The sequence below is a fragment of the Penicillium psychrosexuale genome (assembly GCF_028828465.1).
Source record: "Penicillium psychrosexuale strain IBT 29551 chromosome Unknown utg000004l, whole genome shotgun sequence".
NCBI classification, from domain to species: domain Eukaryota; kingdom Fungi; phylum Ascomycota; class Eurotiomycetes; order Eurotiales; family Aspergillaceae; genus Penicillium; species Penicillium psychrosexuale.
The window spans coordinates 793,321-818,265 of NW_026643189.1; the positions used below are offsets into that span (position 1 = coordinate 793,321).

Sequence of the window (24,945 nt, forward strand, 5' to 3'; positions counted from 1 at the left end):
AGAATTCTGCCGGTCTAAGTATGATTACATAATGCAAAATGAAGCCTTACGTAACCAACAATGCCAAGACTTAGTTACAAGGCTTGTAGCTTCTTCGACTGTACAATGTAGATCCCGCTGTCATGACGACATATACTAAACTTCAGTGTTATACATAGCATTATGATTGAACTTATTGGTAGAAAATAGAGCATTCCAATCAAACTAAGGCACTATACACGCAAGCCAACGCGTTCCAGGAACGAGCGAAGTCAATAAATCTTAGAATCCTGCTTAGGGTTGGTGACAGCATCACGTGCAGAGCCTCCGAGGCCATGACGTCTTCCTCGAACCTGAAAAACTTCCCCATAAGACCACCTCGTCTCTTAATCCTCCCGAGCTTCAATTGCTTCCCCTCTTTGGTCCAAAGAATCTCTATTGCTTTAGTCTTTCTGTGTTTGTTGCTTGTTTACTACAGAATTGCTGCTTCTCGCATTTGTTTACCTTCACCCCTAAGCTGTCTTTCTGAAGCTCTCAACACCCCGCCCCTTCGATTAATCCAGAAACTCGATTTTATAAGTGTCGCTGATTGACAACACACAGCACAATGACTCTCTACTACTCCCTTGTAAGCCTGACAAGTTCCTTCTCTAGTTGCTTCTTGTTGTGTTTCTCAAGAAGTTCTCGAGAATCGTTGCAGCCTGATGCCCGAAACTGTCTACCCAGCCCAAGCGTCTCCACCCTATCGATGAACTAACACAATGCCCTCATATAGGTATTCCTCCTTCTGGTGTTCGAGATGGGTGTATTCCTGGCCCTCGTCATCCCTCTCCCTCATGTCGTTAAGCGCAAGCTGTTTGCCTTCATCTCGGAGAGCCCGATCATAGCCAAATTACAATATGGACTGAAGGTATATTGCCAATTTGAAACCACGTTTCCGGTTACACTGCTAAACTGGCCTCCAGATTACATTCATCTTCATCCTCATTCTGTTCATCGACTCCGTGAACCGTGTGTACCGTGTGCAGCAGGAGCTGTCCGCCTTCGCCAAGGACGGTCCCGGCATGGGGTAAGTAATCAATCCTCAGGCATTCTAGCAAAATTTCTAACCATTGTTACCAACAGAGCCGCCCACCTCGGTACCGACCGCATGGAGGTCCAGGCCCGCAAGTTCTACTCGCAGCGCAACATGTATCTCTGTGGATTCACTCTGTTCCTCTCCCTGATCCTCAACCGCACCTATACCATGATTCTGGAGACTCTCCGCCTTGAGGACCGCGTCCGTCTCATCGAGGGCGACAAGAAGGCCGGTGGAAAGGACTCAGCCCGTATCGCGGAGGCTGGTTCAGTCGGCGAGATCGGTCGTCTTAAGGAGATCATTGCCACCAAGAACCGGGATATTGAGACTCTCAAGAAGCAGTGTGAGGGTCTGACCCGCGAGTACCACAGCCTGGGTGACCAGATTTCCAACGAAAAGGGTGATAAGAACGAGAAGGACAAGAAAGACCTGTAAAAGGGTTGCATTGTTCGATTCCACCGGACCCAGACTGTCGAAGCCCAAGCTTTGATAGACTTTCACTCGCGCACCTTTACGTTTGCGTTGGATTGAGGGTCTCATTCCCTGTCAAGGGAGTTGGAACCCTCTCTGCAACAAAATCACTTGATACATTATGGATTAAGTATTGTGCGTAACTACCCTTTCTCGATGTATGGACTCTACTATTATGTAGAGGGAGATGTGGGAATTGCAATTGGTTCCTATCGCTGTATTCCTTTCCATGTACTAGCAAATATCTTCTAAGGTTTTTCGGTGGGATCCATAGTGCTGATTCTGTAGCACTTGTCATATTCAATCAATATTACCCTTTCATATTCAATTGTCTATTGATCCCCGTCATAGCCGCGAGTGTCCAGTGCATCAAAAGCTAAGGACCAGACCAAGAATTGTCATGTCTAGAGATCGTAAATTACATAGTATGTATAAGAACCAGCCGATCACGGCTGTGGCATATAGAAATATCAAACCAGGAAGGTCCAAAAGCTAGGATATACCAGCTCCTCTTCAAAGATCCTTCGGACCTGCGCGAGCACAAACCGCTCAACCTTCCCAACATTCTTCAATACCTGCTTCCCATCTTCCTTGCGACCAATCTCACTGTCCACCCGGATCTCCTGCAACAACCCACCCTGCCGCTTCAGATCCTTCTCCTTCTGATCGCCCCCAGACCGAGGCCGACCATCATCACTGGGATTTTGACTGCTCTGAGACTGTTCAGATCCAAGCAGGGCATCTGCGTCCTCCGGAGAAAGAAAACAGAAATGCACCCGCTTGCGGATATACGCAACAACGGCAACACCGTCAAACGTGATGCCCGTGACATTCAACTTCAACGGCAGCCCCACAAAGCTGGGCATCGGGTAGTCAAGCAGGATCTCCGCGGTCAGGGACATGCGCACGTCGCCAGCATACTTAGCATGGCACAGCACCTGGAAGTCCTCCGGGCGGCGCTCGCGCATGCGCGGCGGGATGGGGAACGATTGATGCTCGGCGGCCGGGTCGTCTGATATCTCTATTGAGGGCTGCGGCGCGTCGGTTGGGTCGCTTGTATGCGGATTTGACCCACTGCTGCCGGTGTGGCCGAGGGAAGGATGGGAGGAGAGTGTATTTGCGGTTAAGGGGCGGGAGCCGGAATTGGTGGTGCCCAGGTCTGGCTCTGCGAGGTGATGTGTACCAGCAGGGCGGGCTGCTTGGGACCTGGGTCCGGCACCCATACCTGAATCTGACCATCCGCTCGCAAATGGAGTGCCGCCTGCTACGGCAGCAAGGGGTGTCTGGTTTCCTGATAGACCGCCTAGAGACCGCATGTGGTACCCCAATGTTGACGTACCGCCGGGAATTCCAGGTGTACTGGCGCGCGGCATGAAATGCGGATTAAGGTGATCGCCTAGTGGGGATCGAAGCGCGGATGGCTGGAAGCCTTCACCGGGGTATGGATGGTGACTGAAATTATGAAGGCTGTGCGCGGTGGGATTGAAGGTCATGTCGTCTTCGTATGGGGATTCTTGGAGCTCGGACATGAGCTCATCTGAGGTGGAGGTATCGGCATCATCATCGTCTTCCTCGTAGAAATCCGCGAACGGTTCGCAGAAGTCTTTGATCTCGAGATCTGGCGCGATGGTCCCGAAATCGAAGGAGTGAACCTGAACCGAGCGAATAAAGCGCGGTAGGGTGATCTCCTGGAACTTTTCGTGTACGAACGACCGGATTCGCTCTGCTAGGGCTTCCCCGTCCGGGCCGGAGGTGGCAGCTGCCCAGTCGACTTCGATTGACATCACATATGCAATGCTATAGCACTTGATGCTTGTACATATCAGGGGAGATGGAGGACCTCGGGAGCCCGTGACGGTATCACCACGTGATATACGGAGTACATGATGACATTCCGGCCAGTTCCATCGATACCAACTACATCCGAAGCAGTGATTGACGAAGTGCTAGGAAATATAATATATTCACTGTGCGCTCACTAATTACTACCTAAGAGGGTTAATATCCATCCTCCTCTCTGGATACACTCATACCAATAACTTCAAAACATTCTCCCATCCACCGTAGAGCCGGATGTAAGCACATTTCATTCACAAATCATATGCAGACGCTTTCCATCCTTTCCGTCCTTTCCATCCGATAATTCTGTCTGATCCGATTTTCTCTTCATGGGTCGCGACTGTTTTGATAATGGCCGGGGATCCAACTTAGACTTGTGAAAGTCAATGATCAATATTCGGTTAAGTTCAGGGTTCCAAAGGATATTTGGATCCCGAAGATCCCCGTGAGTAACCCTCAGCTTGCGAATTTCCCTTTTCGACCGGTGAATCTCCCGGCGAAGCAACGAGGTCATTTCCATATGCACTATGTTCTCACCTCCCCAGCCCATAATGAGCATGTGAGAAATGTCTCCCGCATCATGGTAGTAGTCCACTAACAGGTCGATAGTACCGAGGAAAACAGGTACTGCGGACCCTTGGACTTTGCGAAGAATCTGGTAAATTTCTGCTTCGCGGGAGACTTCCTTCCAAAGCCCCGAAGTTGTTCCTTTTCCAACGACCGTATAGCCATAGGCAGTACATGTAAGTTTGAATGGCGCACCATATGACCCACATGTTCCAAAAGGCGTACAGTCTTTGTCACGGTTCTCACCTAGTTGGATTTTCAATAAACGCACTAGATCTCCTGCATTGATAGGATGTTTATGATCATCTGGACTTTGTCGATGAAGTGACACGTTTGGGCAATGCTCGTCTAGAGTACCGCCAGTCTGTAGCCCGAGTAAACACCGCTGAGTGCAAAATTGCGCATCGTGGCGATATGACTGGCCTCTTCGGTCGTTTCTAGGCTCTTGCCGAGTAGACGGGGAGGATGTGACTTGACTGATGCGGCGCTTTCGCCTTTCTTGGTTCGTATCGGAACCTGATGAGTTTGGCGACTCCGCACGGTGTCGGTCATCCGTTGGTGCACACCCGGCAGGTTGAGAGCTTGTAGACGACTGACGACCTTCTTCCGTAGGGGCATTAGATTGAGGAGAGGAACCAGATTGAGGCGACGGGTGATAGTCGGTACTGGAGTCCGGATCCGTAACCTCAGAGTGGAAACTACTTTCACAGGATCGAGGGATTTGCTGTAATTCTTCCTTGGGAATCTCAGAAAGAGTATGGTCGAAGTTGGTTTTCCAAGTACGGAGCACCGACCGCGCATTAGATCTCCATATCTGATCACGCACAGGGGATCGGAATGCCATCAGACAAAGACATAGTACATGAGCAATTGAGGTATTCGGAAATTGAAAGTTCGGTTCGCTTTTTCTGTTAGGATCACAGAAAAAGTAGTACAATGTACTAGGGTTGTCGTATGGAACGCGGAGTAGGACACGCGCAATCCCGTTCGTCACATAGGAATATTCGAGTCCTTTCTGAATCATCACATGGTATTCCTGGACAATAGCGGAGCAGGCGAGTCGCTCAGCATTGTACCTAGCCTTTCCATCGACGTCGTTAGGGATTGTATTAGTATAGACTATCTTCTCCCATAAGTTCATTGGTCGAAGCCCTAAACGAAGAGTTTCCACCGAAAGCTTGTGGGGGGGTTTATATTCAACCGTCGTGAGGATGCTTTGGGTGTTTCCATCAATACGACGGATCCAAAACTGATCGGGTTTTGGGTTGGGTATGCTCGAGGGCTGACTTGTATCCGCCCCAACAGCTTCGGCGTTCAAAGCATTTATATGAGAGCTGAACTCGATTCCATCACCAAGCCCGAACTCCTCTCGAGCAAGAGGAAGTTTGCTCAATACCGTGATTATATCATTGACTGGATATTCCACAGCGTACTGCTCGTAATGCTCTATGCCCTTCTCGCTATCGATCGGCTTGCTAGTAAGGCGTTCTTGATATCCCTCAATCTGGTGCAGAGAAGGGAAGGCCCGCAGCGAATCCTCCGATTGTAGGTACCCACACACAGCGGAGTAGAGCGCTTGCTGTTGAGCTGGACAATCAACCCACAATTCGAGTCGTGTCGGGCAAAACTTTCCAGTGGGGGCGGGTATTTGACCTGTGGTCGACACGGATATTTCCCCGACTCTCAATGGAAGGGAGAGTAGGGAGTGGCAAGAGCGCAGGAGTTCCATGAAAGTGGTCGGTCGAGTGCGCTCTTTTTCCTTTCTTGCCTCGTCTTCTGCCTGTCGACGGCCCTCTTCTGCCTGTCTTAATTTCTCCTCAAGCTCCAGGATGCGATAATTGACATCCGAAAAGCTATTGCTGGCCATCGTTTAGCCCAAGGGATATTAAAAATAGCTAACAGCTTTGAAGGTTGCTGGGAAAATAGGTTGCTGGAAGGAAAGGGCTGGGGATATGTTAGAACACGGCTCCCGGCAAAGGTATATTTCCGACTCAGCCAACCAGCTCGGTGGTTGCCTAGATGGCGTTTTCACTCGGCAGAAAATTGAACAAAAAGACACCTTAGAAATACGGCTTTAGCAACGTTCAGGAAGGGATATGAAGCTGGATAATATAAACAATTGAGGGGTAAATGGAGAGGCGGTGAATTACGCCATGACCCACAGTTTGAGGCTCTGTACGGCAGGTTTTTTGGGTCCATCGCGCCAACCTATACAAGCCCTTAGAAGCATAAGATTATTTCTGATCTTTCTATCGGTCTTTCTATCTGTTTTTTTGAGGTCTTTTTTGATGTCTTTTAGAATGCAGCCGCTAACCAATAGTAGGGGACCTTTGTGTCAGGTCAATCTGAAGAAGAGCTATATAAGAAGGCTGCTTCCCACTCTTGCACTTACTTCTTCTTTCCTTCTTCATCTTATCTGACGGTTGTATGGTTTGTTCAGTCAAACCATGCATATGAGGATTTTACTCGCTTGTCATTTATGGAAGGAATGATTCCTTCCACATACGGCAAGAGAGTCACACACTCTGCCCTATTGGAGTCAGTGAGGACCAAACAGAGATGCAAATTGCGTTTCATTAGCTGCCTCCCAGGGGGTGAACCTATACCAGGATCTAACGTACCGACCTCGTGAGACCCGCAGTTGGGATGTTTGCGCTGTACAAGATGGAACCTCTCCCGAAGGTGGTACAGCATGGTGACGAAAATCCCGGAAAGCTATGGTCTACACCACCTGGTCGACAAGACCATTGAGAGACCCGATCGTGACGCCGCAAACGCAGAAACTTGAATGAAATTAAGTATGCAAGTAAACACCTGCTTGCGACTCTGCATCGACCCTAAGATCTTTGTCGCTGGTTGCATAGCTGTTCGGACGTGACCTCCTGGTCTGCTCCCAACATCACTTTTCCGGATATGTTTTCACGGTGAAGACCGACAATAAGTATAAACGGCCACTACTTTCTAAGGAACCTTTGGAACTGAGGTGGCACCTGTCTCACATTGCTTGTATGCAGGGCAGATGCGAGAACGAAGATCCCTGGTGGTTAGCCATCTCGTCATATTATTGCTGCACATTTGTTCAGTTATATACACGGACAAGCAACAATGGATGCTATTTTTAGAAAAGGAAGTGACATATTTTCTTCTTGCCACTAGAAAGTTTCGCCCGACGCGACTCGAATTGTGGTTGATTGTCCAGCTCAACAGCATGCTCTACTCCGCTGTGTGTGGGTACCTACAATCGGAGGATTCGCTGCGGGCCTTCTCTTCTCTGAGCCAGACAGAAGGATATCAGCAACGCCTTACTAGCTAGCCGATCGATAGTGAGAACGGCATAGAGCATTACGAGCCTTAAGCTACTACTCGGTAAGTATCAAGACAAAGCGGACTTATCGACAATTTGTGCAAGCTTGTGAATCATTGAGGGTCAAGAGACTGTTCCATAGCCTATGGATTTCTACAAAAATATATATATTTCCCTTTTGCTTGATATTGCTGTGTTATATTGGATATTGGAATTACATACATCGGCCACTATACCAGCCATTGAAATAAAAATTGTATAAAACCAGGACAACATGATATACTGCATATCAAAACACAGCTTTGTGGTCTCTCAATTTGTCCACAAGATGGTATTGTCTAAGGAGAGGAAGATCCGAGCACGCGTAGATAGACATATCAACACAGAGAACCACCGGCAAATAATGACAGAAAGGGCACAAAAAGTCAAAACGACAGCCCGAAATTCCAGAATGACCGATGTGAGGCAACAAATGAGATAGCCTCCAAATAGTAGATGTGACATAGTGATATCTTCTTTTTGCCCTGAAGCAGACATAGACAGGGCGGGGAAGCTAATCACTCGATGACAGCGTAGAACATAGCAACAGACGGCCTCGAGCCTCCAAGTCATGGTATCTGTAGTATCTCGTCAGTCAAACTCCTTGCAGGTAACAGCCGTCTCAAAATATGCAAGGTGCAACTCACGTCAGAAGCCAATTTAACCACCGTGACGAGGGCAATTGGAGTTAACTCGTGTACGAGTCTGTTCCTTGACACCTGGACAGCCAGGAGTGCCTTGATGGGCACATGGGACTACACCATCTTCTTGGTGCGTGCACCCGCAGGCGTATTGAAAGATGTAGATGGAACACATATTGAGGGTTGAGTGAAGAGGTGAAGTTGTAGAGGATGTATAAGCAGATATTGTGAATTGAAGACTACTGAGTTTGAATGAGGCCTTGAAGTTTTGATATTGGTTGATGTGATGAGAAGCAATTAGAGGATCAATGCCCGGCTTTATAGTATTCGATGGCTACCTCAAGCGAAGTGAATGGCCTGCGCAACCCAATAGAGAAAAGAAGCTAGGACATTATCGACAGTCGCAAAAATGGTTCGGTCCTTCAGTCACCTTGCACAAGCGCTGTAACTCATTCAACTAGATGCGCCATATGCAGCCAGTGACTCAGTGATCACTTGTTGCGCAGTCAAAGAGAAGGTGACGGAAGGCACAGAAATAGTATACACATGCGCCATATCCAGGGCATATACATTTACCAACAGAAAGTAGAGTTTGTGGTAGGTGGACCGTTAGAGTGTGGCGTACCATCGGGGAGAGTCAAGATTATTCAATGGGGTTCGCTAGCAGCAGGAAACCCTAAGCATGACTACTGATGCAAATTCTAAATCCCGCAGGCTGCAAGAAGCACTTGACATCACTCTAAAAGCGCTGCAGCCAGTGTTAGGGCGTATGTTCTGAGCGCCAACAGTGACCCCTCTCCCGATGGCACCCCATAGGGCAATGCTGCGGCTGAAGCGTTGATCAGGAACATAGTTTGCCCCATCTGACAAACCTCTATGATCCTGATGTCTAACCTTAAAGCCATCGCTCATACTCTAAGAAAGGCAACTGCCACAGCTTTTTTATGAGCCTCACCGTAGGCGGCGCAGGAGGTGTGACCAATTGAATGATACCTGTGGGATTACGGTGACTCTTCTCGATTTCTGTATACTTGGATATTCAATATAACCCCGGGGAACCCGAGTACCCGCATAGGGCTCTAGACATTTACGCTGTTGTACTGGACTAGATAGGTAGGTCCTGGGAGTAATCATCGAGAGCCAACGAAATTCAAAGAAGGCAGTCCTCCAAGCAAACCTCTACCAGTTCAGTCTCGATATGGCAGGAGATGACTTCATTGACTCTATTGCAATGGGCCTCGACTTGTGGATATAGGCGAATAAGGCTCATCTCTATGGCGCAGTTGGTGATTACCGCAAGTTCTGCGCGATTACAATGCGAACGACTGCATGGTGACAAGGCTTTTTCTTAATAAGAATGAGTTCAGCGAGTAAAGGATAAGAACAATTCCGAAGCCAAGAAAATCCAGACGTGCTGTGGTTAGTATGGCCGGTGTTGCCGGGGTGCGATATCATCCAAGAGGCATTCTTTGTCGAATCTGGCGCGATCGTGCTGTGGGGCCTAGGGCAAAAAGAAACCAATACTGGCCTATCAGTTGATTCTAGAGCGCTAAAGACTGGCGAGAAGCACCAAGTTCCTCAGCCAAGGGCACAGTAGCGTTCATATGGGTTCGACTGAGGCTCTCCCCTTGCTGAGGCACCGACCCACCGGAAGATTTACTCCGAGCGAGTAGAGACGCGCGGGGCTAGGGGCGGCAAGGCACAGCGCGCAATCGACAGGTCGAGAGCAGTTGCTGAGCAGTCTGCTTTGCCGCTGTTGGTTTGTAACTTTTAGGCATTGCAGAGAGCGGAGAAAAGTAAGAACGGAAAATTACTTCAAAGGTTAATGTTTGCATTTTACTGCATGAGGGTTTTACCACGTGATGACTGTTTCCAAGGTTCACATTCAAGGTTAAATAAACATGGGGAAGGAACCATGGAAATGAAAAATCTAATCTTTTTCTTATCTGTATGAAATACTAGCCCAGGAGATCAGCTTGAAACAATTTGCTTCTCACATGGGGTAAGTGCTATCCCAGAGTGACGACTACTCGAATCTAGACTGTTGACAATATCTCTACTCAATTCTTGGAACATTGGAATATGATGTCACATTTGTGTCTTTCTTCCTGCAAAGAGTAGCGAAATTATCGCTATCAGGGCCCCTAAGAGAAAGACCGGGGAGATCAAAATACCCCAGCATAGCCGGTGGTCCAAGCGCCCATGCAGCGGTTGGAATGATTGGCGAAGAGAATTATCGACGAGATAACTCGGAATGCGTAAGGATTTCCCACCCGAGATCATTATTAACAACACATACAGGATAGGTGTGGAGGCATACGGGAGCCTGTGGAAGCCATGAGTTTTCGTGTGTCGGCCCCACATCCTGGCTGTTGATCTTCCGAGGTCCTTGAGTTTCGGCTGGCAACGGGTTTCCCTAGGGAAAGCATATCGCGCGATGACGCTTGTACATATTCGCCATGGCTGCTGGGAATGACTGTCAGCCGCCCAGACTCTGGTGCGACTATGCCAGAGCCAAGAGAGGCGAGGTCGAAGCATTCAGAAAAAGAAACGGTCAATAGTGAACTCTTGGCTTTGATCCCCCCCTTTTTTCGGCCAAGACATGTGAATCTCTCCAGCATATTTGGGATTCTCCTTTCTGGGCTTAAACGGACGATAATGGCGGGGACCTCGTATCCACTCCTCCGTACATATGATGTGCTGGATGCGTTGGATCGGCATTGGATCGGCGTGATTCGGGCTTATCATTGATACAGCATGCCCCTCATTCTCTACGGTCCTCCCTCTTGGCTTATCTCAGTCTGGACTATATAAGCTATGTCGAAACTCCCTGAGATTTCCCACTTTCATCCAAAACAATCCATCTACAACTTTCCTTCAATCCCGAAATATCCCGTCTTTAGCCGATCTACTTCTTCCGCACAAATCCTTCAAAAGTTTTCTCAGAATGTACACTTACACTGCCACTCACCGTTTCTTGATCCTCTCCGCCACTGAGTCTGGCCCTTACTACCCCGCCAACAAGTTCCTCGTCTTGTCTCCCATCGAATGTGGCCCGGATCCCCGCGTCTGGGAAGACCAGCCCCAAATTGAGACCAGCTCGAACGAGGAGGAGACTGTGTCGGCTCCTGCCAACCGTTCCCGCACCAATAGCTCTGTCTCTACCAACTCTTCAGTCTCCCTCGACGACACTGCTGCCCTTTCGCCCGGTTTCCTCTACCTTGGCCATGGCAAGAAGCAGCACTAGGTACTCTCTATCATTGGCCGGCCTAGTGGGTTGGTCTCCTTTTTTCATCCTATTTCGGGATATTTCACCGTCACAGCAACTGATCCATAATTGAGCTTACCATGTGTTTTCTTGTTTTCTTCTTTCTTTTGCAATCTTGATCAAATTGAGCGACTCCAATCGGGAGCTTTGGGACCACCCTATCATGGGATAGGACAGGAAAATCAATAGGGGTGTTTTTTTTTTGTGGCGCTTTCAAATTGCCATATGCTTTTCATTCAAAATTTGTCTACAATCTTACGTCTTTCGCCTCTGGGAAGCATCTGTATTGCCCCATTCGGCCAGCTAGCAATGAATGAACAACGGTTCAAACCATCCGCGTGATTCTGTTCCACCCCACTTTTGCCGCCAAATTGTGCACACTAGTTACATAGCCCACCTGACTAAAATACAAGGTTGTACGGACTAGAGGAATCCCCATCCTGTCGGACGCTAGGGAGACCCCTAAATGCTTGCCAAGTGCTGCCAAGATGATGATTTCCCGCCAAGCCTTGTGCAATCTGATACTCCCGCCTTGGCTGGGGTAGGGATTGACAGGGTTATCGCTCCACGACCAGGCAACAGTGCCCATTATATGTCGTGGATGTGTACAACATATATGGGCGCTGCGAATCCTGCCAAGCCTCCCTGTCTTACTACGACAGCTTACCAGTCCACAATTGTTTTGTTTTCTTTTTATTAATCCCTCCTTGCACGTTGATTGTTTCATGGATTAGATTGGCTTGTTCGAGTTAAGACCATTCTTGGCCCACAATTGCCAGCTGGATTTTCTACTCTTCATTCTTCTCCGGTAAGACGGTCTCCTCTTCCCCCCCTTTACCCCTCATCAACTCAGTATTTACTTCCCCGCACATTTCTCATTCCCCAGGAAGAATGCGGGCCTACAACATACGATGCACTATTTAGCCTACTACTATATAGTTTCGGTTCAAAATTTCAAGTCCTCGTGACCAATAAGACCCACTAATTTCAACCACATGACAGGTGTTACGCGAGATGGACTCTGTAAAAAGGAGAATTAGCCGAGTGGCTTTTCAAGATTCGAGTTGGCCAGAATTGGGTACCTGTCTAGGTACTTAGGGCTTGGGCTAGCACTAAGGTTCTCACAGGTCAATTGCTAATATCCCTGGTTCTGTGAGTAATAGATCTGTGTTACCATGTGCTTTACTTTTGGTGCCCTTTACCCCCCCTTAATATGCTTTGTCCGTGAGCCTCGTGGGGACTGCACGTACTTCGTTTTGAATTTGCTTGGGAGATATCCGATATTACCCGTTCATCTTATATACATTTCCAGACCGCTGATTCTTGCGAAAGGGGCAATGATTGTGTTCTCCGTCTGAGGTGTCTCAAGATATAGACCGAGAACTGCGTACAACATTGTTTATCTGCTTACGATTCTAAAATTAAGAGCAACTTTCCAATTACCTTCATCTAGAATCAGGATTACTATGTGCTAGAACACAGACTAGAAAGTCTGTGATCAACCGCATAGGGATGCTTGGGGGACTTGGCCCTTGATCTCATCTTAATCGCAACGCCTTCATTATGAGTTTGATATTTACCGACGTTCAACCCTCGGATGAGACACACTCTTAGCCTCTACTTCCAGATGATGCTTCCACTTGTCATTTCACTACAAATATTTGCACAAACAAAGCCTCCGCGAACGGGAATAGGGACGGGATCCAAGCCATACCACACATGAATATTGATCTATCACCGCAATCCTCAGTCGTACTCCCGTTGTTAGGAGACCCAGTTGCGCACTAGATAGATAATATGAATCTTGCTAGTTGCAAGTTCCAAAATTCGGCGCATCAAAAGAGATGTCGCATTGCCAACCACGAGAGCTTCGTCTTCTGGATACTGTAAGCGCGAAAGCGCAGGGGAATATAAATTTTCTATACCGACGACCATTGCAATTACAAGTTCCCTACGTACCCCGCGACGTCGGAGTTGTCCTCGATGTGCGCGTATGCCACATTGGAAGGCACCAGACTCCCGTGAAAGACTAGAGCAGGGATTACGACCGTTTGAACGATGCGAACAGCTCAGTGGACTCTATACCATCCAAATGTGCGTCTAGCACCCAACCTGCCCTACCACAATAATACCAAACTCGAAGAAGACGGTAGTGGAAGAATAAATCAAAATAAGAGTTGCGACGCGCGACCCGAGGAGTCGAAATTAATTGGTTTGGTGTAGCCAAAGAGTGAAAGTGTAAGGGAAGATAATGATATATATTCTCTACAATATAGCTAGCTGCTCCGTACATAAGGTATTTCAGGGTCACCTAACGAAGACGGTAATAGATACTCCTGAACTAGCCCCTCGCAGCCGTCTCCCAGATATAAGACTTACCAATAATTAGTTAGTTTTCTATTTCCAAATGGTCTTCCCAAAGTCCTCCAAGGTGACAATAGTGCTATTTAAATACCTACAGTTCGAACACGTATGATGTAAGGTTGATATTCCCTGAGCTTAAATACAATTTCGGATAAATATGAAAATCGCTCTAGAATATGTTACTACGGAGTTTTTGTAAGAGTCACGTCACTGTAGTGCCCGTTAATGCGGGTTTCAACCCTTGGTCTTTTTAAAGGAAGAATACTATGTAGGTTCTTGGCACTTATTTCGTGTCAGAGCCACCATCTAGAGGATAAAAGTAACTCATGATAGCACGTAGTACTCCGTATATGTTGTTTGCTCTCTGTCAGATATAAATTGAAAGGGGAGACTAAAGAAAGAGCAAGAGAGACGATGCGAAGATACGCCTCTTGTCTATATTTACACTAACGTGCTTGCATCTATGGGTATCCCCTCCAAGTAATTATAGACTTAGAATCCTTTGAAGAGGATATTGAATTGATAGATATCATGAGTCATCTCATAATCTTAGGACGACTCATTTTTCATGCGGAAACTGCACCATCGCTGACCCATACTCACTCATAAGGCTCTCAATTTTGTAGTAAAACGAAAAATATCCGTATGATTCTTATGCACTGGCAACGCCATCATATCATCCTGCTTCAAATCTTTAGATTATGTATCAATGAAAAGAGTAATATCACAGTGAAAAGGTGACCAGAAGTCATTAGCCCGCTGAGACACTATAGCAATATACCAAAGCCCTGAGCCAGGGTCGAGAAATCAAATGACCTCATTTTATCCGAGTCTGCATACACAAAGGACACACGCATTAAGACTTGATGCTTCTCTGTGCAGAATTTAGGGTTAACTAAGTATTTGTCGGCGTTTAGGGCAACTAGAACCTTAAACTTTGTATATCTGACTTAATGCTATTCTCGCAGACGTGGAAAACTGATATATCTCACTATATAGATCAATCAGTATATTTAAGTTGTATGTTACACCAATACTACTCTCAATTATCCCGTGTCGTGCATTTTAAAAGTGACATGCTATTTTTGGCTACCGTCTCTGGTGGGAACAGCCAAGACAAGCGGAGCAAGGATATTGAAAGACTATATCAGCCTGGATCAGACTGCAGATCTAGAACTATAAAGTACGACGCTGTAATCATGACTCAATGAAAGTGGTACGGTGATATTATGATGCATAATACCGGCCAGTTTTTGGCCTATGATGATTCCCAGGGTTATCGAGTGAGAGCTGAATACAGGGAATGAGCCTTGATGCCTGTAGGGAAAATGGGACACCATCCGCCTTCGATGTGCGCAACGAGTAGAGTAGAGACGAGGTTGTTACACTTGCATCGTACCGTTGTGAGACGGATCCTACGATATACACAAAAAATGTCAACGAATTGCAACATCTGCCCAAAATTATTAGTTAGGAAATGCGGACTACACCGACACATAAATGAAACGCAGGAGCGATACTTTTGGGAAGGATCTCCTTTTTGGGTATCTGTAACTGGCTCAACTGCGAAATGTCTCACTTTTATTTAATTCCTCTGGAGGTATATTACATACTGTACAGCTCGTTCTACCCCAATACATTGTAAATAAGGAAACAGGTTAGGCTCTTGTGAAGTCATCGGGAAATGATGATACATAATGGTCTGATCCGACAATGTTGATTACTACGCGGGGTGGCGACGAGGGATCCCGAAATAAACCCGAATGAACAGAAACGGACCTTTAATTGTTAGTTTTAGCTCAAAGTAAGAAATGGCTTAGCTTCTACGGTGTAGTTTTACCCATGTTCTTTATATGTATGTTGTACAAAGTACTAACAAGCGATGCCGAGCCTCGGAAGTTCAGAATGTTTCATCTTGCCCGGAGTACGCGGGTTTTCCGCTAATATATTACTTAGTTAGTTATGTTACCGAGGTACGTATTTAATAATAACTAAGGTACAACATACGGAGTACGGAGTATTATTGTTAGCCTATTTCTTTGGATTGCCTTTTGAGGGCGCTAAGGAATGGAAGCTGCCCAACTGCTTCTGCCGCGTTTCTAGCGCCAAAGCCAAGACCCCGTTGTGTTCCGACTGAATCGCCGGTCATTTCCAAGGTTGGAACTTATAGTTTCCAAGCCACTACTATTTCCAATAAAGAGATCATAGAATGGGGTACCTTAGAATATATACTAGAGTGCTATATTGTTGTAGCAACACCAGCCCCCGGTTATTGACACCTGCTCCTTAAGGGCTATGCAATGACGAAGTGTTAACTCCGCCAGATCTCTTATCTGAGATTGCCCCTTGCAGATGACCCCGGATTTAGCGTACTAGTATCTGAGTTTCTTTGGCGCATCTATCTCTCGCTTTACATCTATGTTATATAGATCTAACTTACGGTCACGGTCCCCAGCGAATATAGGTAGAAAGTGGAGAACGTTTCTTCACAATGAACCAGAAAATGACTCAATAATTGGCAGGAGGAAGTGTTACTAGCTGCTCCACTTACGGCGGTGGTCGGGAGGACATAAAATAATAATGAATATCATTCCCCGTCGGAGTACGGAGTACAGGTGTCCATTCGATGTAAGTGCGTAGCTCAACATAACTCAACAAAGTCAATATTATTCGACTACGCTACTTATCAGAGCAGATATTATTCCCGTTGGTCCGCGAAGTTAATATCACCATCATCGACTCGGCCAGTTAGGGCCAGTTACCCAGGTAGTCCCCGGGCCAATTAAACCACATTAGTCATAAGATACAGTACACTAGCCCGTTTCAGGTAATTTGGTACATTACCGATCATCACGCTCGCATCCTGCAAGCGGTGTGCACATTTGCTATATACGCTTTCAGGTAGTCTAGTTGTTGATTCTCGATGATTTGACCGTGGTAGTCCACAACCTGCGAATTAATCCATCAAGTTACATAGTATGATACTATAGAAAGATCATTATTCGGGGCCAGCGCCAAGATCCGCTAAGGAAACCGGTCACGTGGGTAAATACCGTAACAGCGCTTGTCCAAAACCGGAAGCGTTGCCATCTCATACCCCGTCTTCATGAGCCCTTGCCCCTGCTGTTCCTCGACTTATCACTCTTCGATTGCAGTATTATTCTCACTTATTCAACCCTTTCCCTAAGTCTTCGGATTATTATTAGAAAAAGAAGCAAAGGGACCTACACTCCTTCAAGTGACTCGACGACTTTCTGCCAAAGCGGGACATCATCCGAGGGTGGACTCCTGCGCCCAAAAACCGCCATCCACTCAAAACCGTCGAGGGGCACCGACTGTTTCAAAGTCGCATTCTTATTCTCTTCGGATTTTATCTGTGTGAGCTTCGCGCTTCAACGCGGGACTCGAAGAAACCCTGTTATTTATAAGCCTCTCAGGTTTGGCGTGACATCGCGCAAGACCGGACAGGGAACTAGGATATCGAGTCGTCAAACCTCGACTTGGAATTCTCATTTTTACTACCCAAAAATTGGTATCAGCAGATCGCCACGATGACTGGTGCCATGCCTATTGATATTTCCTCCCGGCAAACGACCTCGGTGTCGCCGCCGGGTCAACAGGCGTCCAATCTGACTTCGGCGTTGCAAAGAGCGGGCAACGGCGAGCGGACAGGGAGCTTTTCACATCTTCCCGGCGGAGGACTCGGCGTGTTCAAGGCTCCACCGCCTCGCAAGGAATCGATCGGCGCAACCACAACACAATGGGGGAACGGGACGAAACCTATCTCGATGTCGGGATCTGCCCGCGACAAAGGTCGCCGTGAGTCGCTCGCAGGGAGCTTGGTGGGTGGGATGAGCTGGGGTGGTGTATCCGTTGGTAGTTGGATACGTGATGAGTGAGTGGCCTCTCCGGACCTAGAAGCCGCGGGGGAAATGCCCACCCTGTGTTGCTATTGTCCCACTGCATCAAGAGCTGACCAAGGGAAATCTCCGCAGTATCATAATGACTGGCACGTCACCATTTACCTTCCAGTCGCCATCTTTCCATTCCTCATCGTATCTCCCGAAGCTGGAAGCGAATTTTATGCGAGACTTTGCGTGCTGCGGTGTGACGTTACCGACGCTCCATGACCTATTACAACACTACGAAGAAGCCCATGCGACCAAGTCGCCCAATCAAGGCCACCGCCAGAGCCAGGGTGAAAATCGAGCTGCCTTGGCGGCTGCCGCAATCGCACAACAACAGAACCAACAGCATGGCAGCCAAGGACGTGGCCTGCAGCCTGACCGCACCCTGGACATGCAGCGCAAATTGGGCCAGAATCCGTCACCATTGCAGCACGCAGACCTAGACACAATAGACGATATGGAGTTGGACGACGCCCTAGGAGAAGGAGATGGTTCATCCTCGCAGATGTTCTCTTCTCAGCTGCGTGAGGGTGGACAGGGCGGATATGGTAACTCCAACCAGCAGCAGTTAAATCTAAGTATGCTTCCAAGCCACCAAGGATTTAACACACCCTCGCAACCTGGTACACCGATTGGATCTGGACGACCCCTTTCACTGCAGAACAATCCGACTGTTTCTTCAGTCAACACCCCCACCTTGATGGCCAACCCGCTCCAAAATTCGCAATTCCGAAATACGCCCGATTCATCCGGACCAGGGACCCCGGCCGAAATTGACGAAAACATGATGGGTGGGTTCGGTGATCTCAGTATGCAAAATAACACCATGGGCCAAAATCAGAATCAGTTTGGCCGCTTCAATGGGAACAATAATGATATGGTCGATCTTTGCATCGACGAGCCGGCTAAGCGGCTGTTTAGCCCCAGTGGCGGTATGGGTTCGCCCAACGCCCACTTTAAGCTCAGTGGGGCTCAGTATGGCCCGAATAGCGATATTGCACGACGGATCCGCGAACAACAATTGCTCGCTGGGGTCCCCGACACTACCGTTATTCTCCCTAACGAAGAACCCAAGCCGTTCCGATGCCCTGTTATCGGCTGCGAGAAGGCATACAAGAACCAAAATGGACTCAAATATCACAAAGCTGTAAGCTTGATCTCCCCCTACATTCGATATTATTTTTCTAACCGCTCCTTCTTTCATTCAGCATGGCCATAATAACCAACAACTACATGATAACGCCGATGGCACGTTTTCAATTGTCAACCCGGAGACATCAGCGCCATACCCCGGCACTCTTGGCATGGAGAAGGAAAAGCCCTACCGCTGCGAGGTGTGCGGCAAGCGTTACAAGAATCTGAACGGACTCAAGTACCATAAATCGCACTCACCACCCTGCAACCCGGATTTCCAGCTTGGAGGTCGTAACCTCGCCCTCGGCGGCGGAGTCATGCACGGGCAGAACATCAACGTTGCTGGAGCTGGCCTCCCCGGAATTGGCGAAGAAGGTCTTCTATGAACCCGTGAACAAATATGTCATTATGTCCCTACATAATTCCTAGCTAATTGACGCGAACGATCTCGACGGCTTTCAGGGGTGAGGCACTCCTGCACACGATGTCATGATTTTGAATTGGGTCCGGTGACTTTGGAGTTATTCCTTTTCTTTTTCTCTCTTCGAAAATTGTTCCCTTTGGCTTACTTATTGACTGTGCTTTGTGATGCCCTGCTTTTGCTTTTCGTTCTGCTGTCCGATAGATTCTACTGGCATGATGGTTTTACCCCCACGCTTGATATCCCTCGCCGTTTTCAGATCTACCTACTTGGCCTGGTAATAGAGGAACTTTTGAGCGATCAGGACCAAGATCAAGACCGTCTCTCACCAAAGAGCCGTCTAGAAGAGACTTGCAATTGCCTGCTTTTACGCTCTGTTCATCTTGTTTTGCTTCTTTATACGGCATTCGCGTCTTCCACGGGAGACAAATTAGAGGAATTGGATATCTCCCGAAACTCCCCACTCCCCATCCTGCTATTCATTTGCTTTTGCTGCGTCCTTGGAAAGAGCTCCGTGCCTTGTTTCCGCGTTCGTGTCCCCGTTCTTTGCGTTCAGTGATTTTGCTCATGTGCCATTGTCGCCTTGGGTACCTGGAACTGAACACCATCAAGATTTGAAATTTGGCAAAAGATTTAACCGGTCTATCTGGTACGTGTGCGAGGTACGAGTTTCAGGTGTGGTTACTTCTCTCCCCTCTTTCACACCCAGACGGTGTTCGCTTTTTCTTCCCTGCTTCCTTCTATCTAGGGATTGGATAGGGACTGGATTTGGGATTTGGGATCTGGGATCTGGGAATCTTAAAAGTGGTTTCTCGGCGTTGGATCGTTGTAGATATGGATTTTTTGGATATGATTTTTGGCTCTTTTTGCCTATTGTTATTTATCTTCTTTTCTTTCCCCTTCTCTTGCTATTATTTCATCTTTCTTGACTTTATTTTCGGTTTCTTGTTATTGTAGATCCGCGTTCGGGACTAAGACTTAGTCTAAGGGCTTAACTAGCACCTTCTATCCAATCAATGTTATTCTTGTCTATCCTTCTAAGCGCATGGTGGGAGATGATACTAAGGCTAGTGGAAGTTGTTCAGAATCATAGTTTCATTTGTGCTTATTTTGAAACCAGTAAGATCTCTTTCAATCTAGTACAAAACCAACCTCGAAGGCATGGCAAGAAGCAAAGAGAAGCATGTAAAAAAAGCAAAAGCAGAACCCACCTTCACTTGTAAGCGCCACGAGAAGCTGGAAATCAAAAAAAAAGCGTAGTAAAAGACCCGGTTGCTGACCATGTCGATATTTGGGTAGTGAGAATCATGAAATATTTCGCTTGCACAAACCGTTTCGAGGGCGTGATTGAAAAGACGTAGGGATTGGTTTTCGTTTGTGCCATGAGATAGAGCACATGTAAGGGGAAAAAAATGTTACAGAACGAGGAAAGAAATGTCATCAATGGAGATCGGAAGATTTGAAAAAGAAATAAGGAGTGATGGTGTCATTTCGACTACCATTCGAATTCACCCTGGCCCTTGTGGAAGACGTATCTAGTTCGGTTAGTATATGCATAACGTGGTAGAGTGGGATGACTTACTCTTTGCCACCAGTGGTCAGGATGCCATCCTTCAGAGTGCACTTCCACTTGTTCTTCACGCGCTGGACTTTATCGTATGTGCAAAGCATGACCTGGCCCTCCGATTCATCTGCGTCATGGTCATCGGCCACGAGGTCATCTGGATCATCCAGGTCCGAATTGATGGCGTCTTCATCTTCCTCCTTGATATCGTCTTCTGCGCCATCAAACTGGCCAGTGACGCGGGGGGTAGATGAAGGTGACCCCAGGGTATCTTGGCTGAGAGGAGCTGTGAGAGCCACACGGCGAGCGACCTTAGAAGAGGACTCATGCTCTTCCAAGGGACGAAGGAGACCGCCGGCCTCATACTGAGACATGCGCTGCTTGAGATGCTCGCGCAGAAGTCGGTCACCTTCTCCACTCTCGGCAGCTGCTCTACGGCGTGCTACCTCTGCCTTCCAGTCGGTCAGTGGGTCACCTCCACCATCAGTCTGTCCAGGACCCATGTGTGGGTAGGCCTGTTCTTGTTTGATTTGTGGCATTTGCCCATGGGCATTGGGGTGCATCTGCGGATATCCTTGTCCAGCGTGGGCCTGGGCTTGCATTTGGTGGACGGAGTTGGCGGCTGCGGCGCCGTATTTCTGGTGAAGCGCATTTGCAGCACGGTCGCGAGCCGACTGAGGATTAAGACCATGCGGGGGCATGGGTGTGGTCAAGTGCTGCATTCCGGGTTGGCCGTTGGATCCGGGCTCGGTCTTGATGCGAGGCCCACCCATGGGAGGCATGGTGTGCGAGGGCGCAACTTGGGGAATTGAAACAGGCTGGTGGACATATTGCGGCTGGGGAGGTTGTTGTCGGGGAACGTTGGAGGGGACAGTGGCGGTGGGGAGGGGAACAGAGTGCTGTTGAGCAGGCTGAGGAGCAGGATCCCAGGGGAAATGAGCGACGTTCACAGAAGAAAGCTTGTGTTGCCAGGTCTGTATAGATAATAATTAGTACCAGGTTTGCTGTATGAGATAATCAAGATGAGACTGAGTCTTGGCGGTCTAAAAGCGCCTAAGCGGGTATGAGCGGCACATATAAAGGGAAGACTCATAAGCCGGTGTCCCCCCATAAGCACCGCCTCCCGCACCACCTCGCCCATCCCCGCTTTTGGGGAAATCATCCACACCAGACTTTGACAACACAAGATAGACAATATGGGTAGGGAAATATGCTACTAACCTCACGGAGATCATGCAGGGTCTGCTGATCGACACCACTTTCCTCAAAATCGACCTGGGAGGCATCACAGACCTCCTGGATGACCTTCTCGAACACCGCACCCTATGAAGCCACATATGTCAGCTCTTATCACAATGGAACTCCCAAGATGGCCTGGGAGAACGTGGTTATAAGTCAAGAGTAAGGTCGCTATGCGAGCGACAACTGGGGATAGACAGGTTGTCGCCGGGGAAGAAGTTGGGACTTACCACTTGCTGGTTGGACATGATTGCCGAGTGAGAACAGGCCGATGAGCTGGTGGATGATAATGCGAAGGGATCAGAGAGCAAGCAATAGGTGAATGGTGAAATGTACTAGGTAAGGATAGCTTGACTAGGAAGTAAAGTGCTCCGTCGCAACTATCAAGTTGCTGGTCGATCACACCCACGAATGACGCAATAGGAAGCAATTTGTGAATCGATAGTTTGCACACAAATAGAAAAAAGAAGAAATAGTCTGAAAGACAAGTGCCGCAAGTGCAAATGTCAGAGGAAAGCGAGACGGTGAGTTTCGCGATGGGTTGGCGAAGGTGAAAGTCACGGCTCTGCGGTCGAAATCCCACTGTATCCCTGAGGCTTAGTCATCGGCGACTAACCCACTGCGCACTTTCAAGTAGAAACGGAAGTGAATTGAGAGATCAGAGAAAGAATACAGATGAAAGAGATGATCATGGACGAGCAAAGTGAATTAAAATAGTCGTAGGAATGGCATTTGGACAATTTGTACAGCCAGTTTACGGAAAAGTAGATACAGAGAACAACACCATCAATCAGAACACCGAAATCTTCCAAAGAACCATTACACCGACATTAATGTCCCGGCTCATCAATGCTTTCAATATCACAATGAACAAGGGTATTCAACAAATTAAAGCAAAAAAAGATTTTCCAGTCCTTTAGCGGATGGTCATAGACTTGGTCATTTGAGCCTTGCTGCCGACACCACCCTCACGAGAGGAGGAGGCACTGCTACCAGCCTTGCGCTCGAAGATCTTCCAGAACTTCAGGCTCTCATCAGCAGCAGTGGTGGCTAGCATCTGCCCATCAGGGCTGATAGCACTGTGGAGGACACGAGTCTCGTGAGCAGGGATCTCGACGTTGCGGACCAAAGTTGGATAGCTCCAGATACTGAGAGAGTTGTCGGGGAAGCCGCTAGAGCTGACAATCTCGCGGTAGTGGTTGCTCCAACGGAGGGAAGTGACTTGTGAGCCAGTGTCAATGCTGTTGGTACGGGCACCGGTGGTGGTGTTCCAGAAGTGAATGTGACGGTCGTAGGAACCACCGCCAGTGGCAAGAAGGTTGGATTGCCAAGGGCACCAGCTCAAAGCCTTGACGGCGGCGCGGTGGTTGGTCTTGGTGAACTTGGGAGCGCTCAGAGAACGAGCATCCCAAATGTTGACGAGGTTGTCGTTTCCGCCAGTGGCGAGCTGAGCGCCGTCAGAGCGCCATTCGAGACCACAGACCTCAGAGGTGTGAGAGACCAGTTCAGCGATCTTGTGTTCTGCGATGCGAACATCGTGGTTATAGACAAGCCCACTACGGGCTCCAGTGGACAGAGTGTGCTTATTCCAGCCCATAACACCGACGCGGGAGTCGTGGCCGTACATGCTGCGAAGCTTGGAACCTTCCTCAACATCCCAAATCTGGACCTCACCGGTTCCCAAGCCAACGCCAACGTAGGCACCATCACCACTCCACTTCACGCTGCTCACGTATGTGTCGGGGGAGGTTTCCAAAAGGCAGTTAACAGAGCCGGACTCGGCAGACCAGACATAGACGTTTCGCTCAAGACCGATGGCGACCTGGTTACCAGAGCTCCAGTCCAGCAAATTGAGATAGTAGTCATCCAAAAGACCGGGGGCGTCCAAGACCCGTTCGGGTGCAGTTTGAACACGGCGACGGAACTGGGCAGATGTAGATTTGGCAGGTCGCAGGGGACGGTTATATTGAGCACGAAGATCAATAGGCTTCGATGACTCGGGAGGGGGAGGCTTAAATGCGAGGATGCGAGTGTTCATGTTCACTCCACAAGCTTCAGCCAGAGATGATTTGTAGGCTACGGCATCGGGAGCCGGGCGAGTGTAGGTAGGAGGGTCATTATCGTCCAGACCCAAGCTCTCCAAAGCAGCAGTCAGGTCATCATCGGATCCACGCGTGCCAATGTCAAAAGCGCTGACTGCCGAAGCGAGGACTGATGATCCGTCAGCCGCACCACTCTTAGGGCGCTGTTTCTCTTCTGGCTTTGCGGCCCCGCTAGTAGCCAGGCCCTCACTTGCGGTCCGGTTGGGAATAAAACGGTCACCAGCGTTGTGAGGAATGCGCACAGTTGTCTTGCTAGTACGAGACCGGGTGGGAATCTCCCGGCGGACATGCTCCTTGGTAGGAGTGTTGGCTGTGGTTGCACTTGTGCCGGTCAAGGTCCAGTCCGAGACACCGAGCTCCAAGTGCTTGGGTGATTTGCGGGTGCGGGTGATGGCAATGTTTGACTTGTTCGACTTGGTCGCCTTGGGAGATTCACGGTGGGTGGTGCGGGCTGCTTGAGCTGCTTTTGAGATGGACTTGGCGAAGTGGGCAGAGAGGTTTCCACCGTATACCGACTTGGCTTGACTGCGGCCAGCCTCGGACTGGCGAGGAGGAGGGGTGAAGGGTGACGAGTGGCCGCTCACGCGGGGGTTGGGCGAAGGACTCAGAGGCATCCGGCCTCCAGCAGTCTTGGAAGAGAAAAGCCCATGGTGGCTCTTCACCGGAGTTGACGCAGTAACAGAGGCCATGGTAATATAAGATCAGAGTAGATGTAAAAGGATCAACCCCAATAGAAGATGCAATACGAATCAATGCAGACCAACAGAAAAGTATGCAATCGAGAATAGTGAGATTGAGGAAGAAAAAGGAAAGAAGGTCAGGAGACACGCGAATAAATAGAAGGTAGCTATGGAGTACTATACTCGTTGCTGAAAAGTATTGAGGCTCTCCCCATAGCAACGGTTACCTGAGCTACATACAACGCTAACCTATATTGGGACTAGCGTTGAAATACCACGCTTGTCTTTTTGGGTGACACTTGTCTTGGCATTAAATTCCATGCCAATCGCCTCTCAATTAGGCAAGA

The 24,945-nt window shown here is 48.4% G+C and overlaps 7 protein-coding genes across 7 annotated transcripts; 3 read left to right on the forward strand and 4 right to left on the reverse strand.

Annotated features, from left to right (window-relative positions):
- Window positions 1-586: 586 nt before the first annotated feature.
- Window positions 587-1,492, forward strand: N7518_006084 (putative BAP31 domain protein; the record flags this gene model as incomplete). Its single annotated transcript, XM_057187011.1, has 4 exons — window positions 587-607; window positions 755-889; window positions 945-1,048; window positions 1,105-1,492. 4 exons carry the CDS (start codon window positions 587-589, stop codon window positions 1,490-1,492), a joined length of 648 nt encoding a protein of 215 aa, XP_057038714.1.
- A 506-nt stretch (window positions 1,493-1,998) lies between these two features.
- On the reverse strand, window positions 1,999-3,312 carry mdm12 (ERMES complex subunit MDM12; the record flags this gene model as incomplete). The annotated part of the gene is made up of 1 exon (XM_057187012.1): window positions 1,999-3,312. One exon carries the CDS (start codon window positions 3,310-3,312, stop codon window positions 1,999-2,001), a length of 1,314 nt encoding a protein of 437 aa, XP_057038715.1.
- A 302-nt stretch (window positions 3,313-3,614) lies between these two features.
- On the reverse strand, window positions 3,615-5,801 carry N7518_006086 (uncharacterized protein; the record flags this gene model as incomplete). Its single annotated transcript, XM_057187013.1, has 1 exon — window positions 3,615-5,801. The coding sequence occupies one exon, from the start codon at window positions 5,799-5,801 to the stop codon at window positions 3,615-3,617; it is 2,187 nt and encodes a 728-aa protein (XP_057038716.1).
- A 5,064-nt stretch (window positions 5,802-10,865) lies between these two features.
- On the forward strand, window positions 10,866-11,165 carry N7518_006087 (uncharacterized protein; the record flags this gene model as incomplete). The annotated part of the gene is made up of 1 exon (XM_057187014.1): window positions 10,866-11,165. The coding sequence occupies one exon, from the start codon at window positions 10,866-10,868 to the stop codon at window positions 11,163-11,165; it is 300 nt and encodes a 99-aa protein (XP_057038717.1).
- A 5,936-nt stretch (window positions 11,166-17,101) lies between these two features.
- Window positions 17,102-18,978, forward strand: N7518_006088 (zinc-coordinating transcription factor SFP1; the record flags this gene model as incomplete). The annotated part of the gene is made up of 3 exons (XM_057187015.1): window positions 17,102-17,445; window positions 17,546-18,605; window positions 18,667-18,978. The coding sequence occupies 3 exons, from the start codon at window positions 17,102-17,104 to the stop codon at window positions 18,976-18,978; spliced, it is 1,716 nt and encodes a 571-aa protein (XP_057038718.1).
- A 1,530-nt stretch (window positions 18,979-20,508) lies between these two features.
- Window positions 20,509-22,064, reverse strand: N7518_006089 (transcription initiation factor IIA large subunit; the record flags this gene model as incomplete). The annotated part of the gene is made up of 4 exons (XM_057187016.1): window positions 20,509-20,548; window positions 20,596-21,551; window positions 21,799-21,900; window positions 22,047-22,064. The coding sequence occupies 4 exons, from the start codon at window positions 22,062-22,064 to the stop codon at window positions 20,509-20,511; spliced, it is 1,116 nt and encodes a 371-aa protein (XP_057038719.1).
- Window positions 22,065-22,732: 668 nt separating this feature from the next.
- On the reverse strand, window positions 22,733-24,607 carry N7518_006090 (WD40 repeat domain-containing protein; the record flags this gene model as incomplete). Its single annotated transcript, XM_057187017.1, has 1 exon — window positions 22,733-24,607. The coding sequence occupies one exon, from the start codon at window positions 24,605-24,607 to the stop codon at window positions 22,733-22,735; it is 1,875 nt and encodes a 624-aa protein (XP_057038720.1).
- Between the last annotated feature and the right edge of the window lie 338 nt (window positions 24,608-24,945).